The sequence below is a fragment of the Crinia signifera genome, chromosome 4 (assembly GCF_055691185.1).
Source record: "Crinia signifera chromosome 4, ASM5569118v1, whole genome shotgun sequence".
NCBI classification, from domain to species: Eukaryota; Metazoa; Chordata; class Amphibia; order Anura; family Myobatrachidae; genus Crinia; species Crinia signifera.
In genome coordinates, this window is record NC_139220.1 from 300,337,755 (window position 1) to 300,350,883 (window position 13,129).

Consider the following 13,129-nt stretch of genomic DNA (forward strand, 5'->3'; position numbering starts at 1 on the left):
TAGTACTTTATCTCAGTCCACTCTAAGGGGGGTATTCAATTCCCGCCGCTTCAATGCTGTCTGGGCCGTATTGGCGATAACGGCCGTGAATTGTCGCGATCACGGCCGAATCTCAACAATCCACGGCCGTTTACGCGGACACGCCCCCTTTTTGCTCATCTCCAAGCTGGACATTACCTGGCAATATGCTGTAGTGCAAAACGAAAATGGGCCAGGGGCACGGCTGTCGGACGGATGGACAGACATGACCCGCGATTGAATACCTCCCTAAGGCTTAGTACATAGATCCCTTTTCTCTCTCCAAGGACTGATACATCTTCCCCTTACTGAGATGAATGAAGCGGAAGCAGATGTTCTCCTTATACTATGACATGCCTCCTGGTCTTCTTTGCAGCAACCAGCTCAGGGGACTGTTCCTTACCTGGGGACGTTCCTGACCGATCTTGTCATGCTGGACACAGCTCTCCCTGACTACGTAGAGGTGAGATACACTCTCTAGGCCTGATTCAGACCACTGGCTATGCTGAGTATATTATGAGCCTAGCCGGCGAATGCACTCCCCCCGCCGGCTGGGTCCCCTCGCTACGCTGCGCAGAGAAATCATTTCATGGTTGCTATCGAATGACCTCTCCTTTGTTCACAAAGAAAAGTAGCCTATGAATTACTTTTCTGCTGCACGGATTTCTCTGAATTGGGGGTGGGCGCTGATGTCATCCACCCGCCCCAAGCAGGCTGGTTGGATGACGGGCGCACTAGCGTCTATGTGCGTGCACAGAGCCCCACTATTACTGACAATGATAACTGGGGTCCCGACTGGCGGGACTCCTACAGGGGGGCGAGCGATATGAAGCCCCTTGCGGGTTCGGTGGTTCGCCGCGGGTTCTATTCTCCCTCTCTGGGGGTCATGGACCCCCATAAGGGAGAAGAGACCCTGTAAGTCAGGATCTTGACTGTTGGGCTTTTAACAGTTGGGATTCCGATGTTGGTCGGGAGGCCATCCGGCACGCGCCATTCTTTATCATATAGTAGCATTCGTTCACAGTCATTTGTCAATACATCGCCCGATTACCCTCCTTCTGTTCCACAGGGCGGGCTGATAAACTTTGAGAAGAGGCGGAAGGTGAGTCTTGCCCTCCCTCAGCTACATAGATGGCAAATGCGGCCCTCTTGCCCCGAAAGCTGACGCTCTCCCCTCTTTCTAGGAATATGAAGTATTAGCCAAGATTCAGAAGCTTCAGCTCACCTGCCGACATTATGTACTGACGCCAAAGCCGGAGATCTTACAGGCCTTCTACACCCACCGGCAGCTGACTGAGGACCAGAGGTAAGAGGCACATGCACTGATTCGTTTACGAGGACATCTGAAATGATCCTGCCAAGCCGGAGAGACGAAGTACCAACCAATCGACTTCTGTTATTTTCCGATCACAGCCTAGAAGCTGATTGGTACTTTACTGGGGATTTTTCAAACCCTGTTGAGAGAAAGTACCGGCCAATCCGCTTCTAACTGCTATGTTCCAGGCTGTGTTTGAAAAATTACAGTTAGGAGATGATAGGTTGATACAGGGCAGCACGGATGGTGTAATGATTAGCATTACTGCCTCACAGCACTGATGTCATGGGTTCGATTCCCACCATGGCCCTGACTGTGCGGAGTTTGTATATTCTCCCCGTACTTGCGTGGGTTTCCTCTGGGTACTCCGGTTTCCTCCCACAATCCAAAACTATAAAGGTAGGTTAATTAGCTCTTATCAAAATTAACTCTAAAATGTGTGAGTGTGCGTGTACATGTGGTAGGGAATATAGATTGTAAGCTCCACTGGGGAAGGGACTGATGTGACTGTTCAGATACTTAATACTAGCTGATTAATCGTGCCCAACGGGCGCTCTTCACACCATCGTAAGGGGCTGCAGTTGGGTGGGGGGTACTGCCGGTGTCGGAGGGGAGTGTGCTGGGTTGGCGTGTATGAGGGATGGGGTCTGGGCGTGCTGTTGATGGGATGGGGCAGGTGTGGATGTATGGCGGGTGGAGGAGGGGTGGTTGTGGTATTACTGCAAGTGGGTGCGTGGGAAGGGAATGGGCAGGTGCAGTGTTGGGGCAGCTGGATGCGGGGAGTACTGCAGGTTTAGGAGGTCTGGGTGTGAGGTGCCGTGGCTAGGTGCATTATGTTGCTATAGTCAACCAATCAGAATGTACTCCTTAAAAACTTATTAAAGAAACCCTAAAGTGTTGAAAAGCTTTGTATTGTGTGATAGGTGCGTACATTTGTCATGTGGGAGGGCAGATAATGTTGATGTACAGGAAAGCAATAGAATAACCTGTAATTAACATACTGTATCTGAAAGTATTACTCATTCTGTTCTCATAATCAAGAGATCTAGAAAACCTGCACCGCTGGAAAGCCTGATTTCTGAATGCCAAGTAAAAGATTATAATAAGGATACATGCAGCTTTCACTCTGTCCCACACAAACAGAGACCGGTTTATCTGCTGGTTAGAGTTTACCATTTACACAATAAATGGGTGTGACTATTATTTATTGTGCCTGTGTCTAGTACTCATTGTCTTATAATAGATGTATTATTACCCTTATGTTCTCACACAGGCGTATAATTATTACCGCAGGTATATTATTACTGCAGATGGCTTAGTACACCAAGATTTATGTTTGCGTTATAACTAATGCACCATGGTACAAGGATAACTAAAGTCATAACCTGTTTCCATTTATGTCTACGACAGTTACCGGATTTCTCGCACCATTGAGCCCCCAGCGGATTCCTGCCCGAATTCCCCTCGTATCCGCAGGAAACTGACCAAGAGGTTCAGCTCGTAAGTAAATATTTACTAAGCCCACTCGACATAATGTACAGTAGATCCAGTCCCCTCACTAGGCCCAGTCTTCGTAGCTCCAGTTCCCTCACTAGGCTCAGTCTCCGTAGCTCCAGTCCCCTCACTAGGCCCAGTCTCCGTAGCTCCAGTCCCCTCACTAGGCCCAGTCTCCGTAGCTCCAGTCCCCTCACTAGGCCCAGTCTCCGTAGCTCCAGTCCCCTCACTAGGCCCAGTCTCCGTAGCTCCAGTCTCCTCACTAGGCCCAGTCTCCGTAGCTCCAGTCCTCTCACTAGGCCCAGTCTCCATAGCTCCAGTCCTCTCACTAGGCCCAGTCTCCGTAGCTCCAGTCCCCTCACTAGGCTCAGTCTCCGTAGCTCCAGTCCCCTCACTAGGCCCAGTCTCCGTAGCTCCAGTCCTCTCACTAGGCCCAGTCTCCGTAGCTCCAGTCCTCTCACTTGGCCCAGTCTCCGTAGCTCCAGTCCCCTCACTAGGCTCAGTCTCCGTAGCTCCAGTCCCCTCACTAGGCCCAGTCTCCATAGCTCCAGTCCCCTCACTAGGCCCAGTCTCCAAAACTCCAGTCCCCTCACTAGTCCCACTTTCCATAGCTCCAGTCCCCTCAGTAGGCCCAGTCTCCATAGCTCTGTCTCCTCACTAGGTTCACTCTCCATACTCCAGTGCCCTCACTGGACCGTCTCTCAATACCCCCCGTCTCTCAATACCTCTCCAGTCCTCATTGATCAATTTTCCACATGAAGCCCACACAAAGTCTCCATTCCTTTGACCCTAGCCCTCTTCCCAGGCCCATACATTACCCAGCTCTGATTTCCTCCTGGCTTTTGCTACTTCCAATTTAGGTTTCTGGTTCAAGAGGACACAAGATGTTGCTCAAAAGACCCACTTCTTATCCTGTAGGTCAATTCTGACCAGTATCTCCGGGACCTCCACAGGTCCTAGTGCACTGGTGGCATACTCTCATACTCTAAATGTTTACTTTAATAAACAACTGACTATAACTTTTATTTGATCAATTTCTTTCATGTTTATGGGAAGTGCGTCTTTGTCACCATTTACATATACAGTAGGTGTTGTATTATGCAAATCAGATTTTCTTTCATATAGGCCTTCTCCTATGTCACAGGTTATTATTGGGGTCGGAAGTATTTAGTCCGAAGATGAATGGTGAGCGAGTGTCCCCCTCAGGGTCCTGCAGCAGCTGTGATATTGATGAAGGACTTATTGCAGCACTGTGTCCTGCAGAGCCGGCGTCGGCCAAAGTAACAGTGAGTGTGTAATATAACATCATGTGACAGACACAGGGAATGGGCGGCCTCAGTGTAACGATATATATTATTTATTCCTTGTTAGACTCCACACTTGTTAGGCCTCCAGTTCGTAAGCTGTGTACACACGGTGCAATATCGCTGGCAATATGGTCGGTGAGCGGCCATATTGCCCGTGATTTGTGCTGCGGCAAATCGTTGAGTGTGTGCTCCGGTGTTCAGCCTCCTAATGGTCAGCTGTTTCCCTCTGTGGCTCTCCCGGCAGTGTCTCCTGTTCATCAGCAACCATCTCTGGTCACTGATGAAACGGGACACTGAGCGATATATTGCACCACGTGTACAGAGCTTCACTTCTCCAGCCCCCTGCAGTGAGACATCTTTGAAGTCCTAGACCAGAAGGACGATCTGGTAGCTACGCCGCCTCCTAATTATTATGTTTGTAATTCAGAAAACAAAGAAAGGAAGTGGCCTATTTCCCTCATGGGCCACACACGTAAAAATGATTGTTGTGTACGCCGGGCATTACCGATCAGGGAGCTGTTGTGCTGCATCACTTCCACCCCAGGCAATAAGACGCTCAGGAGCCAGGTTACTGTAATAAGATGTTACAGGGGTAATAAGACGCTCAGGAGCTGGGTTACTGTAATAAGATGTTACAGGGGTAATAAGATGCTCAGGAGCTGGGTTACTGTAATAAGATGTTACAGGGGTAATAAGACGCTCAGGAGCTTAGTAACTGTAATAAGATGTTACAGGGGTAATAAGACACTCGGGGGCTGGGTTACTGTAATAAGATGTTACAGGGGTAATAAGACGCTCAGGAGCCGGGTTACTGTAATAAGGTGTTACAGGGGTAATAAGATGCTCAGGAGCCGGGTTACTGTAATAAGATGTTACAGGGGTAATAAGACGCTCAGGAGCCGGGTTACTGTAATAAGATGTTACAGGGGCAATAAGACGCTCAGGAGCTTAGTAACTGTAATAAGATGTTACAGGGGTAATAAGACGCTCAGGAGCTGGGTTACTGTAATAAGATGTTACAGGGGTAATAAGATGCTCAGGAGCCGGGTTACTGTAATAAGGTGTTACAGGGGTAATAAGATGCTCAGGAGCCGGGTTACTGTAATAAGGTGTTACAGGGGTAATAAGACGCTCAGGAGCTGGGTTACTGTAATAAGATATTACAGGGGTAATAAGACGCTCAGGAGCTGGGTTACTGTAATACGATGTTACAGGGGTAATAAGACACTCAGGAGCTGGGTTACTGTAATAAGATGTTACAGGGGTAATAAGACGCTCAGGAGCTGGGTTACTGTAATAAGATGTTACAGGGGTAATAAGACGCTCAGGAGCTTAGTAACTGTAATAAGATGTTACAGGGGTAATAAGACGCTCAGGAGCTGGGTTACTGTAATAAGATGTTACAGGGGTAATAAGATGCTCAGGAGCCGGGTTACTGTAATAAGGTGTTACAGGGGTAATAAGATGCTCAGGAGCCGGGTTACTGTAATAAGGTGTTACAGGGGTAATAAGACGCTCAGGAGCTGGGTTACTGTAATACGATGTTACAGGGGTAATAAGACGCTCAGGAGCTGGGTTACTGTAATAAGATGTTACAGGGGTAATAAGACGCTCAGGAGCTGGGTTACTGTAATAAGATGTTACAGGGGTAATAAGATACTCAGGAGCTGGTTACTGTAATAAGATGTTACAGGGGTAATAAGACGCTCAGGAGCTGGGTTACTGTAATATGATGTTACAGGGGTAATAAGACGCTCAGGAGCTGGGTTACTGTAATAAGATGTTACAGGGGAAATAAGACGCTCAGGAGCTGGGTTACTGTAATATGATGTTACAGGGGTAATAAGACGCTCAGGAGCTGTGTTACTGTAATAAGATGTTACAGGGGTAATAAGACACTCAGGAGCGGGTTACTGTAATAAGATGTTACAGGGGTAATAAGACACTCAGGAGCTGGTTACTGTAATAAGATGTTACAGGGGTAATAAGACGCTCAGGAGCGGGTTACTGTAATAAGATGTTACAGGGGTAATAAGACACTCAGGAGCTGGTTACTGTAATAAGATGTTACAGGGGTAATAAGACGCTCAGGAGCGGGTTACTGTAATAAGATGTTACAGGGGTAATAAGACGCTCAGGAGCGGGTTACTGTAATAAGATGTTACAGGGGTAATAAGACACTCAGGAGCTGGTTACTGTAATAAGATGTTACAGGGGTAATAAGACGCTCAGGAGCGGGTTACTGTAATAAGATGTTACAGGGGTAATAAGACACTCAGGAGCTGGTTACTGTAATAAGATGTTACAGGGGTAATAAGACGCTCAGGAGCGGGTTACTGTAATAAGATGTTACAGGGGTAATAAGACACTCAGGAGCTGGTTACTGTAATAAGATGTTACAGGGGTAATAAGACACTCAGGAGCTGGGTTACTGTAATAAGATGTTACAGGGGTAATAAGACGCTCAGGAGCTGGGTTACTGTAATAAGATGTTACAGGGGAAATAAGACGCTCAGGAGCTGGGTTACTGTAATATGATGTTACAGGGGTAATAAGACGCTCAGGAGCCGGGTACTGTAATAAGATGTTACTGGGGTAATAAGACGCTCAGGAGCTGGGTTACTGTAATAAGATGTTACAGGGGCAATAAGACACTCAGGAGCCAGGTTACTGTAATAAGACGTTACTGGGGTAATAAGACGCTCAGGAGCTGGGTTACTGTAATAAGATGATACAGGGGTAATAAGACTCTCCGGAGCTGGGTTACTGTAATAAGCTGTTACAGGGGTAATAAGACGCTCAGGAGCCGGGATACTGTAATAAGACGTTACTGGGGTAATAAGATGCTCAGGAGCTGGGTTACTATAATAAGAGGTTACAGGGGTAATAAGACGCTCAGGAGCTGGGTTACTGTAATAAGATGTTACAGGGGCAATAAGACACTCAGGAGCCAGGTTACTGTAATAAGACGTTACTGGGGTAATAAGACGCTCAGGAGCTGGGTTACTGTAATAAGATGATACAGGGGTAATAAGACTCTCCGGAGCTGGGTTACTGTAATAAGCTGTTACAGGGGTAATAAGACGCTCAGGAGCCGGGATACTGTAATAAGACGTTACTGGGGTAATAAGAGGCTCAGGAGCCGGGTTACTGTAATAAGGTGTTACAGGGGTAATAAGACGCTCAGGAGCTGGGTTACTGTAATAAGATGTTACAGGGTAATAAGATGCTCAGGAGCTGGGTTACTGTAATAAGATGTTACAGGGGTAATAAGATGCTCAGGAGCTGGGTTACTGTAATAAGATGTTACAGGGGTAATAAGATGCTCAGGAGCTGGGTTACTATAATAAGAGGTTACAGGGGTAATAAGACGCTCAGGAGCTGGGTTACTGTAATAAGATGTTACAGGGGTAATAAGACGCTCAGGAGCTGGGTTACTGTAATAAGATGTTACAGGGGTAATAAGAAGCTCAGGAGCTGGGGGCCTTATTCTAGTTCACTCTTTGAGGCAAATTCCTTCTTAGCTGGACAAAACCATGTGCACTGCAGGGGGGAAGATGTAACATGTGCAGAGAGATTTAGCTTTGGGTGAGTTATTTTGTTTCTGTGCAGGGAAAATACTGACTGCTTTATTTTTACACTGCAATAGAGATCTCACTTTGAAGAAAAACCCCACCCAAATCTAATTCTCTCTGCACATGTTACATCTGCCCCACCTGCAGCGCACATGGTTTTGTCCAGCTAAAAAGGAATTTGCCTCTAAGGGCCATATTCAATGAGAAAAATTTGCCGTGTTTTATGGCGAGTTTGTGCTATTTTCACGTTGGAAGGAGCATTTTGCTCTCCAAAAGTGAACCACCCTATTCAATGTGATATTTTCGCCGTCTTTCTAAGTGATTTTCGCCGTGTCTCTCCGTGTAGCAATTCTCCATCTTTTCTTGGAGAACTGGAATGTGAACTTTTAAACTAAAAGGTTTTTTTTTTATTTTGGTGTCAAAAAATCTGGATTTTTTTTTTCTGTGAAGGGGCATGCTATTTTTATTCATGTGCTTATAGCACATGAATATATATTTAATTTAAAAATATATATTTTTAAAAAAATGTTATTATTTTTTTACACAGAGCAGCCAGCAGGGGGCCGGAGCTCTCGAGCCGCTCATTAGATATTCATATATTCACTGCACCCGATCATTACATATGCACGATCGGGTGCAGTGAATACTGGGTCCCCCGCTGGCTATAGGGGGGGGGCAGCTTGTGCTGCCTGGGTCCCGGGGAGCCCTCCACATATGTTCTGGGGCAGCCAGGGAGACTTTAATCTCCCTGGCTGCCACCGTCCCCCGGCTCTCTGCCAGCTCCCTGCCGCGGACGCTCGTCCGCTGCAGGGGTTAAGACTCGCCGCGAGTGGCGGCGAGTCTTAACCACATTGGGCGGTATTCAATGAGCCTGATTCGCCATGTTTTTATGGCGAATTTGTGCTGTTTGGCGAATTTTTGACAAAAACGGTGAATCACCCTATTCAATGAGCAGATAGCGAATACATTTCAAGGTTTTTTTCGCCATGATTCACCGAGTAGCAATAGCTATCTTTTTATGGTGAAGTGGAATGTGAACTTTTAAAATAAAGTGTTTTGTTTTTTACATTTGGTGTAAAAAAATCAGGAATTTTATTCTGAGGAGGGGCATGCTATTTTTATTCATGTGCTGTAAGCACATGAATGTATATTTAATTAAAAAATTTTTTTTTTTTTTTTTTACACAGCAGCCAGCAGGGGGCGCCGGAGCCGAGCCGCTCATTAGATATTCATATATTCACTGCACCCGATCGTTATCGGGTGTAGTGAATATACCTGGTCCCCTGCTGGCACCTCCGGGGTGCAGCCAGTGCTGCCTGGCACCCAGGGAGCCCACCTCCCCCCCACATACGCTCTGGGGCAGGCAGAGAGACTTCCATCTACCTGCCTGCCACCGTCCTAAGGCTCCCTGCGGCATCGCCGCAGGAGCACAAATTGAATACCGGAGCCGTCGAGGCTCCGGAACGTGGCGGGCAGTGGCGAATGTGCAGCGAATCCTAAACAGGATTCGCTGCACGTCGCTGGTATTCACCTTGAATACCGCCCATTGAATAGTGGGAGCAGGAGTGGCAGCGAGCCCTCCGGAACAGGGCGAGTGCATGGCGAGAGAAAAAATCTCTCGCCATGCACGGCGAATTTTTCTCATTGAATATGGCCCTAAGAGTGAACTAGAATAATGCCCAGGGTTACAGCAATAAGGTGTTACAGGAGTAATACACTTGGGAGCTGGTAATAAAATGCTCAGGAGCCGGGTTACTGTTATAAGATGTTACAGGGGTAATAAGACGCTCAGGAGCTGGGTTACTGTAATAAGACGCTCAGGAGCTGGGTTACTGTAATAAGGTGTTACAGGAGTAACACACTTGGAACTGGTAATAAGATATTACAGGGGTAATAATGAGAATAATACTGACATGACCAATTATAACCAGTTGCAGGACAGAACAGTGCTGGAACCTCTAACCCTGCCCACCACACCACTGAAAGAAGATGCACCTCGAGCAGTTTCTTCACCCCGCTCCCCAGTTTCACCCTCGCTCCCTGTATACAACCAGCAGATTGCTGATCTCTGTATTATCCGGGTCAGCATGGAGAACACTCATGGGAACCTGTATAAGAGCATATTGGTAAGATCTGCAATGTGTACTCTGTAGTGATTGTTGATAATACGGTGTGACAGGGAAGTGCCAGTGTCTCTGTGCGTCAGGGAAATGTCTTTGTTACTGTGTAATAAGGAAGTGCCAGTGACTGTGTGTGACAGGGAAGTATCTGTGTCTGTGTGTGAAAGGGAAGTGTCTGTGTCTCTGTGTGACAGGGAAATGTCTTTGTTACTGTGTGATAAGGAAGTGTCAGTGACTGTGTGTGACAGGGAAGTATCTGTGTCTGTGTGTGACAGGGAAGTGTCTGTGTCTCTGTGTGACAGGGAAATGTCTTTGTTTCTTTGTGATAAGGAAGTGCGAGTGTCTCTGTTGACAGGGAAGTGTAAATGTCTCTGTGTGACAGGGAAGTGTCTATGTCTCTGTGTGACATGGAAATGTCTGTTTGTGTGATAAGGAAGTGCAAGTGTCTTTGTGTGACAGGGAAGTGTCTGTATCTCTGTGTGACAGGGAAGTGTCTGTGTCTCTGTGTGACAGGGAAATGTGTTTGTTTCTTTGTGATAAGGAAGTGCGAGTGTCTCTGTTGACAGGGAAGTGTAAATGTCTCTGTGTGACAGGGAAGTGTCTATGTCTCTGTGTGACATGGAAATGTCTTTGTTTCTGTGTGATAAGGAAGTGCAAGTGTCTTTGTGTGACAGGGAAGTGTCTGTATCTCTGTGTGACAGGGAAGTGTCTGTGTCTCTGTGTGACAGGGAAATGTCTTTGTTACTGTGTGATAAGGAAGTGTCAGTGACTGTGTGTGACAGGGAAGTGTCTGTGTCTCTGTGTGATAGGGAAATGTCTGTGTCTCTGTGTGAAAAGGAAGTGCCAGTGTCTCTGTGTGACAGGGAAGTGTCCGTGTCTCTGTGTGACAGGGAAATGTCTTTGTTTCTGTGAGATAAGGAAGTGCGAGTGTCTCTGTGTGACAGTTAAGTGTCTGTGTCTCTGTGTGACAGGGAAGTGTCTGTGTCTCTGTGGGACAGGGAAGTGTCTGTGCCTCTGTGTGATAAGGAAGTACCTGTGCCTCAGTGTGACAGGGAAATGTCTGTGTCTCTGTGTGACAGGGAAGTGTCTGTGTCTCTGTGCGATAAGGAAGTGTCAATGTCTCTGTGTGACAGGGAAGTGTCTGTGTCTCTGTTTGACAGGGAAATGTCTTTGTTTCTGTGTGATAAGGAAGTGCCAGTGTCTCTGTGGGACAGGGAAGTGTCTGTGTCTCTGTGTGATAAGGACGTGCCAGTGTCTCTGTGTGACAGGGAAATGTCTGTGTCTCTGTGCGACAGGGAAGTGTCTGTGTCTCTGTGCGATAAGGAAGTGCCAATGTCTCTGTGTGACAGGGAAGTGCCAATGTCTCTGTATGCCAGCTAAAGACAAAACCATTGCTGTGTTTTTGCCCTGGCACACTACCCTGGGTAGGGTGACCATGTAACTTTATGCCCGGTCATCTCGGATATAATGTTCGGATGGATGTTTATAGCCTTTGCCTCATTATTCTAATGTTACTCAGGAAAGATGATTGTGACTAATACATGTCCTCTCTGCACCCGTTTCTCTGGCAGCTCACCAGCCAGGACAAATCGCGGGTTGTAATACAAAGGGCGCTACATAAACATAACATAGAGATGGTCGGCCCTGATGACTTCCAGCTGGTGCAGCTATTATCGGACGGTAAAGGTGAGTATGTATACGTACCGTGCTATCAGACTGCAGCTGGTTCATGTGGTGGCTGATGTCTGATAAATATTTGGCAAATGAATTGACAAGGACGGTGCCTCACACCTCAGAGGTATTCCTGTGCACCTTAGTCCTTGCACATTGGCTCTTAATGTGTTTTTATGCCACATGTGGTCCATGTATTTGTGTCCATTTGCCGTGTTATCTAGCACATTCCTTCATCTTGTTAATCAACATTTTTCTGTCTGCAGAACTGACCATCCCAGACACAGCCAACGTATACTACGCCATGAATACGTCCGCCAACTTCGACTTTGTGCTGAGAAGAAGACGAGTCAGTTGACGTTACACCCAGCACGCCCTCTGTCATCCATCTCCACTATGTCCGCTCAATACGCACTCCGAGATTCATCGTAAAAACCCCAAATTGACATTTATGGACACTGGCAAACACTATAAAGCGCCTGGGATCCATAGCAACCAGACGCCTATGTGCCTTTTCTACCAATCGACAGACAGACTCCGTGCGGTTGCTATGGCAAATGAACCTGTTGCGTTCATCAACGTCGCCCAAAGTGCAAACGCCCCAAATTCAGTATTATTGTGTTAAAACGTATTTATCTGGATTTTAGTTTTACTAGGTATTTTTATTTAAATGATCTTGGATACATATGTTACGTTAGTGATGACCCATAAAATCCTATACGGGGGAGATTTATCAAAATTTGGAGAGAGATAAAGGGGTCTATGTACGGAGCCTTGGAGAGACCTAATTTCTATCTCCACATGCAGTGATTGCCGCATGGGGTGCTGGGAGGGATCCTACTGCATCCCGCCACACAGGATAGTACAAAGACCCCAACCAATCAGCTTCTGTCACAGCTGTGACATGACAAGAGCTGATTGTTTGATACTCCCCCACATATAGTACACACTGATCGATCTGCTCTGTGCTCTAGGTCAGGAGAGCTAGAGGCGGTGAAAGGAAGATTCCTTTTACTGCTTATGATATTTCAAAGGATCGGCCTGGATGCGGGTCAAGCAGAGCTGGTGTGTGCAGGGTCCTATGAGGACAGTATAGAAATAGGGAAGGCACATCTAGGTATTATTATTATTATTATATATGTATATGTAAATATAATAACCAAACAAGATTCCAAAACCACTTTTGAGCCATTAGGAAGCTTACGGTTATAGCTGGTGACGTGTAATGTGTACATGTATGGTTATAGCTGGTGACGTGTAATGTGTACATGTATGTTGTGATGCCTCCTAGCTGAGCTCCCAATCACTTTAGAGTTAACTATTTTGCACATCTCCACATAGGTGGAGACTTATCACATGTTCTCCCGCTGGCCCCGGCTGATATAGGACCACTTGTTTTGTGACCAAAGTGATTACTAACGGGTTTCTCGTTAAGATATAACGAGGCTAATTTTCTTATTATCATTCATTATCGACCAAATAACATGAGCACTAATAATGCAATTATAATGTATGACCAATAATATGGCCAACGGTGGGCTTTAGAGTCCAAATAATGTGACCTCGATCTACTTGAGCCATGCAATAAAGAAATAACTTTAATAAGTTGAAATAACTTTAATGTGTTGT

The 13,129-nt window shown here is 46.5% G+C and overlaps 1 protein-coding gene across 5 annotated transcripts in view; it reads left to right on the forward strand.

The window, feature by feature from the left end:
• The window catches only part of RGL3 (ral guanine nucleotide dissociation stimulator like 3), a 54,145-nt gene extending 41,029 nt beyond the window's left edge, over positions 1-13,116 (forward strand). For 4 of the 5 annotated variants that reach the window (XM_083185219.1, XM_083185218.1, XM_083185222.1 and 1 more), the window contains 8 exons: positions 395-481; positions 1,088-1,120; positions 1,203-1,324; positions 2,744-2,833; positions 3,972-4,113; positions 9,641-9,835; positions 11,401-11,515; positions 11,767-13,116. In XM_083185219.1, coding sequence (XP_083041345.1) covers positions 395-481; positions 1,088-1,120; positions 1,203-1,324; positions 2,744-2,833; positions 3,972-4,113; positions 9,641-9,835; positions 11,401-11,515; positions 11,767-11,858 — 876 coding nt within the window. In that variant the 3' untranslated portion in view covers positions 11,859-13,116. The remainder of the gene's footprint in view (positions 1-394; positions 482-1,087; positions 1,121-1,202; positions 1,325-2,743; positions 2,834-3,971; positions 4,114-9,640; positions 9,836-11,400; positions 11,516-11,766) is intronic. The other variant, XM_083185220.1, reaches the window with a different exon arrangement.
• Positions 13,117-13,129: the final 13 nt, after the last annotated feature.